The sequence below is a fragment of the Mastomys coucha genome, chromosome X (assembly GCF_008632895.1).
Source record: "Mastomys coucha isolate ucsf_1 chromosome X, UCSF_Mcou_1, whole genome shotgun sequence".
Classification (NCBI taxonomy): Eukaryota; Metazoa; Chordata; class Mammalia; order Rodentia; family Muridae; genus Mastomys; species Mastomys coucha.
This window is the reverse complement of record NC_045030.1, coordinates 153,845,257-153,851,054: the sequence shown is the minus strand read 5'-3', so window position 1 is coordinate 153,851,054 and position 5,798 is coordinate 153,845,257. Positions and strand designations below refer to the sequence as shown.

General features: G+C 40.8%; 1 protein-coding gene across 12 annotated transcripts in view; it reads right to left on the bottom strand.

The window, feature by feature from the left end:
- Nucleotides 1–5,798, bottom strand: part of Adgrg2 (adhesion G protein-coupled receptor G2) — a 112,782-nt gene that overhangs the window by 9,753 nt on the left and 97,231 nt on the right. For all 12 annotated transcript variants that reach the window (XM_031370238.1, XM_031370249.1, XM_031370304.1 and 9 more), the window contains 6 exons: nucleotides 5,128–5,271; nucleotides 4,402–4,524; nucleotides 3,688–3,733; nucleotides 3,478–3,581; nucleotides 2,581–2,702; nucleotides 921–1,189 (listed from right to left, as the gene is read on the bottom strand). In XM_031370238.1, coding sequence (XP_031226098.1) covers nucleotides 921–1,189; nucleotides 2,581–2,702; nucleotides 3,478–3,581; nucleotides 3,688–3,733; nucleotides 4,402–4,524; nucleotides 5,128–5,271 — 808 coding nt within the window. The remainder of the gene's footprint in view (nucleotides 1–920; nucleotides 1,190–2,580; nucleotides 2,703–3,477; nucleotides 3,582–3,687; nucleotides 3,734–4,401; nucleotides 4,525–5,127; nucleotides 5,272–5,798) is intronic.

Sequence of the window (5,798 nt, the reverse complement as noted above, 5' to 3'; positions counted from 1 at the left end):
AACAATATGAACTAAGTAGTACCCTCAGAGCTCCCAGGGACTAAACCACCAACCAAAGAGTACACATGAGAGGACTCATGGCTCCAGCAGCATGTATATAGCAGAGGATGGCCTAGTCGGTCATCAATGGGAGAGGCCCTTGGCCCTGTGAAGGTTCCATGCCCCAGTGTAGGAGAATGCCAGGGCCAGGATACCTTGCATTTCAGCTTTCTCTAAAGAAGATAAAATTCCTGCCCAAGTCCCTGGAGCTATAACTTCCTTTTGGGAACAAATGAAGGAATTGTCTGTTTTGTTATTCTTCATAAAGAGTAATGACAGACAGACAGACAAGGAAGGAAGGAAAGGCTTACAGTCCTGTGGTGCAGGAGGGACTGCTTAGACTGAAGAAGAGGGAATTTGGGAGTGTTGAGGGTTGCAATCCAGTGAAAAGGATACCCATAAGGAGTGAGACAGTCAGGCTGGGCTGTTTTCTAGCCTTGCAAAAATGGAGGTATGCTACACCATGACTTAGAGCCAGGGTCTTTGCCTGGGTGCTGCTGATAACTGCCTTGCTAGCCTCATTGGCTTGTCTTCAGTGAAGTGTGAAACTACATAAAAAAATAGGACACTACATACTTGTGGATTATCTAGAGGACTCTTAGGAGGATGAGGTACCAGCTTACTCTTTTTCACTGAAGGGACCAGAACCAAATTCATTGGTAAGTGCCATCAAGAGCCATGAACTTAATGGAAAGGAGAATGTAGAATTTTGGAAAGGATCTGGTTGCTGACTCAGAGAGATTCTTCTGGAGACAGTGCAGCCTGTGAGGAGTCCAGAGCTCCTTTAGAGAGTTGCCAAGTGCGATCCAAGTCTCTACATGATTAAAGGGCAGAAGACTGGGAGGAAAATCCAGGTAACATTCAAGCAAACTTATACATACCCCAGCCAACAATGCAGAATTTAAGGATGTACTTTCGGATGTAAGTATTAAACACCTTGACCAGTGCTAGGTACATGTGGAATGCTTCTAAGCCCATCCATGTGAATGAGACCAAGAGAAAGTAGTGAAGAAATACAGCCACGGCGATGCAGAAACTTCGGGTATTATACAGCGCAATCCAGGAGTCTAGGAGGAAGACCAGGTTGAGCAGAAGCAGGGCAGCACACAGCTGGATGAGGATTTTGGAAGGGTAATCCCTCCGGATCTTTCTAAAATGAAGGGATAAAAACCAGTTAGCGTTATAGCCTGCCAAACTTTGTATAAGAATACTCCTCAGCTGTCTCAGAGTTTTAAGTTGAGTTATTCATTAGCATATGCTGATATGCATAGATTTCCTCTCAGAGTGGGTGGGTGTACAAGGGACATTAAGACCAACAACAAAGGAAAAATCTAAACTGAAAAAATTGTGAGAATTAATATTGATCGCCAACTTCAAAAACAAAACCCTAAAATCACCTAAGAGATGAGCATTTGGACACAGCTGTGAGGGCAGGAGTAGATTAGCTTAAAGGTGGGAAGATCCACCTTGAATGTGGGTGGCACTATTCCATGAGGTGGGCCTTAGATTGAATAAAAAGGAGAAAGTGGTCTGAGTACCCACATTCAACACTCTCAGTTCCTGCTGCTCTGACATCCCTATGTCCCTGTCATGATGGACAGAACCTTCAAACTACAAGCCAAAATAAACCTTTCCTTCCATATGTTGTCTTTGTCAGGTGTTAAATAGCCGCAACAGGAGAAGTAACTAAGGAGACAAGCATATGGAAAAATGTGTCTCGATTTCTGTAGGATCTTTTACACTTGGACTATAGACACATAGTTTTAAACAGTGTGTAATCGACACTAAGGAGGAGCCACCTCATTTCTCCTGAACAACTTCTAGAAATGTCCCTTGTTCATCTCACATGATAGGCTGCTACATTCAGATCTTCAAATATATGGTTAGATTCTCATATGATCTTATGCTATTACTTAAACTGAGATCATGGAAAGAAGAGTTCAAATTATTGCTCAAGGAAATGTCACAGGGAAATGCAGCTAATTTATCTGCTAGAATTCCCCCCTAAAAATGGTAAGAGGAGCCCTTCGGGTGAGCCAAGAAGGAAGCGATGTCATTTAAATTGTCATTCTTTGCTTTCACTTACAAAGTCAGTGAAATTACTCAGTGAATTTTTTTCAGTTCAATTTAATACTCATCTTCTTCATTCCTATACCAGTTAATATAATAGTTAATCTTTCATATTTGTTCAGTATTATTTATAAACTTAATTTATGAATTTTTTTTTCTGTGCATAGTGCTATGATCCCTTTCAAACTGTAACCACTTGGATCTCAGTCACTGTCCTTTTTTTCCTTCACTAATTGCTAGTGATGTACTAGGTACCCATTTGGGGTACAAAGATGATCATGGCACAGTCCCTAGTGAGCTCATCAACTAGTAGAAGGCAGAAGCATATATACCAAAACCTCTCATAACATTTCATACCTGAACATTCTAAAGGTCAGGGCTGGATGAAGAAAGGGTTTTAAAATAATACATTTTGATGCTGAAGGTGAGAGCTGCATCTTATAAACCAAATTTCCAGTTGTAGATACTTACTCAAAGGCTATGTATGTTACAAGAGTAACTGACAGAAATATTGATGAAAGCCCACAGCCAATATATGTGATAAATGTCAGAGCCATCATTTGGTTTGGTGGTAAGGATGTCCGAGATAGGTCCTGGGAAATAAAATATTGCTTTCAGTGATCAAACAATTTTAAATACATAAGAATCACTATTTGTTTGTTGAACATATTAAATATCCATTAATAGTTTCACAGTCTGTTCAACCAATCTATAAGATAGGCATAATCACTGTCAGGTAACCTGCCTGAGATCCTAGCTAGAAAGTGGAGGAAGCAGAATTCATATTCAGGTTTGCCCAACTCCAGAGCTCCCTGCATCATAGTGCACTAGGGAATCCCTGGATTAGGAGCCTAAAGACTGATGTTTGGCTCCTAGCTCTTATATTCCTTAGTCCTATGACTATGAACAATTACCATGAGGCTTAATTCTAATTGCAATAAAATGACCTGTGTTAAAGGAATGCTGGGACGATTAAATGAGATCATTTAAGGATGGGGGTGTGGTTAAGTGGTAGAGCACTTGCATAGCATGAACAAAATAATAATAACAATAATTTATGCCAGAGTATTTTATAAACATTTTAAATGCATCGAAAGGCAAATAATTTGTGTTGCTCATTCTAATAGGAATCCCTTGCTATATAGAGAAGAAAAATGTAAATGTGAAAATAGAATGTGAAGAAATACTTGTATTCTACATTCAAATACTGGTTATTAAAAGAGTGGTTTCTTTGGTGAATAACTATGCCTCAATATTATTATGTTTTCTGCTTATTTGTCTAGTCATCAAGTAGAGTAGATATTCTGATATAATGTCTAGCTAGCCCTTAAACCCAGAATCTAAGGTCACAGAGTATGGGTATGTTACCAATAGGATGCCAAAACTTGTAAGGTGGCTGCAGGTACAGATAGTTTCATTCATCCTCTTGTCTTTGACAGAACAGCCATCAGATGACCAACCTCCTCTGCCACCTGTTGGCATCAAGAGCAGTATCTGTCCCATCAGCAAGGCACAGTGACTTACCAACTTCCCCACTCCCTCACTAAGACCTTGAAAAGGTTTAAAATTGGAACCTACCATTTCTGCCCAAGTCCCAGAATACACATTTCACAGTTAAGTCATCCTGAAGCAGAAAGATAAGTCATAGCTAATTAATTTGCTGAACTGAAAAGCAATTGGGAAAATCAGTGGTATTTTTAACTTCATAATCTCATGCTTGAGTTTTGGAGACTTATTTTATGTAATTCTTAAGAGGCAAATGAGCCCTGGATAGGTCAGTGCTTCTTAAAATATCAATTATGCATGGACATCACCTTAGGGACTTGTTTAAAAAATATATACATACACTCCACTTTGTGGAGAGCACTTGCCTAGTTGGTGAGGGCATGAGTTCAATCCCCAGCTCAGGGGGCAGGGAATACATTCTGCTCAGTGGGTCTGGGGTGGGACCTGAGCCTTTGCAAGTCTAGTCAACTCTCAGCTGACACTGATGTTGCAAGTCTGAAGAGCACACTCTGAGAAGTGAGGTTGTAGTTGAAACTCCATATGAGATGAGATGTCTGGAAGTGGGAGGCAAATCTGCACAGATCTTCCCACAGTGAAACTCAGTAGTGGCTATGAACTTGCTTTTGCATTGGTCTGCCTCAGAAGCTACATGGTCAAAAATGAAATGATTTGGGAGTTCAAAATTCTGTAGAGCAACAAGTAATTTGTGGTGGTCTTACACACATCGCCTGTCTCCAGCCTTGCCCTACCAGCACAGTCTATACAAGCTGATATGCATCTCCTCACCTGACTTGGGCTTCTGTGCTTCAGTGCAACTGTCACATTTCTTGTCAAGTTCTTGATGGTCATGTTCATGACACTTGATGATATGACATAGCTTATCAGAGTGAGGTTCTCCAGGGAGGGGTCCTAGCACCACAAAGAAGCAGCAAGATGAAAATGGACATGAAATATGATGAGTCTGATTTATGACTAGAAGGACACCAAGAACTATTTGACTTCACATTGCTTACAATGTAGGTCAGAAATTGTGATGTAGTAAAATTACTTTTCCAAGAGACAACAACCAGAAGCAGGGCTTATTCCACCTCAGGGCTCTAGATACTAAGTTGAAGTGTACAGCTGACACAATAGGACCTCATGAATTCTTAAAGGGGGACACAACATGAATGATTTAAATCCTGTGTCCTTGAGCAAGCTACTGAATCTCCCTGTGTCTCCATTACCTAATCAGTAAAATGGAGTAAGAGTAGGTTCTTTCCTCCCAGGATACAGATTAGAGTCAACACTTGTGAGTTCGTAGGGCAGAGCATAGCCATTTATGAGTACTATGAATGTGTTGGTAACAGCGAGTTATCATTAGGAAGAGTAGGATGTGGATAGAGATTAACTACAGAGTTTCAATACTCCATTTGATTTGTGGCAGGCTTAAGTATACACGATGATTAAGCAGAATTCAGTCACCCACCTCCAAATGAAACCCAAATCAAAACCAGTAAGTAGCAGCTTTACCTGAAACAGGGCGGGTGTTTCAAAGAAATTGAACTGAACCTTCGAAGCCAATTCTACCTCATTAGCTGGCAAATTATTCATCAGTGATGAGGGAAGAGTAATGGCACCAATACTATTCTCAGGAGCTGGGGTTTCCAGAGAAACCTAGAGATCAAGTAAGAGAAAGTAAATGTGTCTGAGTTGATACAGTGAGGCGATCAAAACACAGCTCAATGTGGAGGGCCCTGAAGGGCCTTGATCTAGATTTCTCTAGAAAACAACTCTGCCTCTATGTCTCTGGTTGGGTGATGCCTTCAAGCAGGAAAGGAAACATTTTAAGGACACATAGAAATAGTCAAAGAGTGAGATACTTGCAGGGTTCAGGAGACCACAGCAGTTCCCACACCAAGTCAGTAAGCAAGTGCTAGGGCAGTTATCATGAGAGTCTGTGCAGTGTGCTTAATCAATGAAGACTGGAAAAAGCAAGACTTTGTTTGACTTTAGTGTTTCTATCCCCAAGTTCCTCTAAAGCACCGTGCTCAACCTGTTGGCCTTGACCTCTTTAGGGGTTGCATTTCACATATACTACACATTTGCACATCAGATATTAACATCACGATTCCTATGCAAATCAAAACAACCCTGAGATTCCACCTCACACCAGTCAGACTGGCTAGGATAAAAAACTCAGG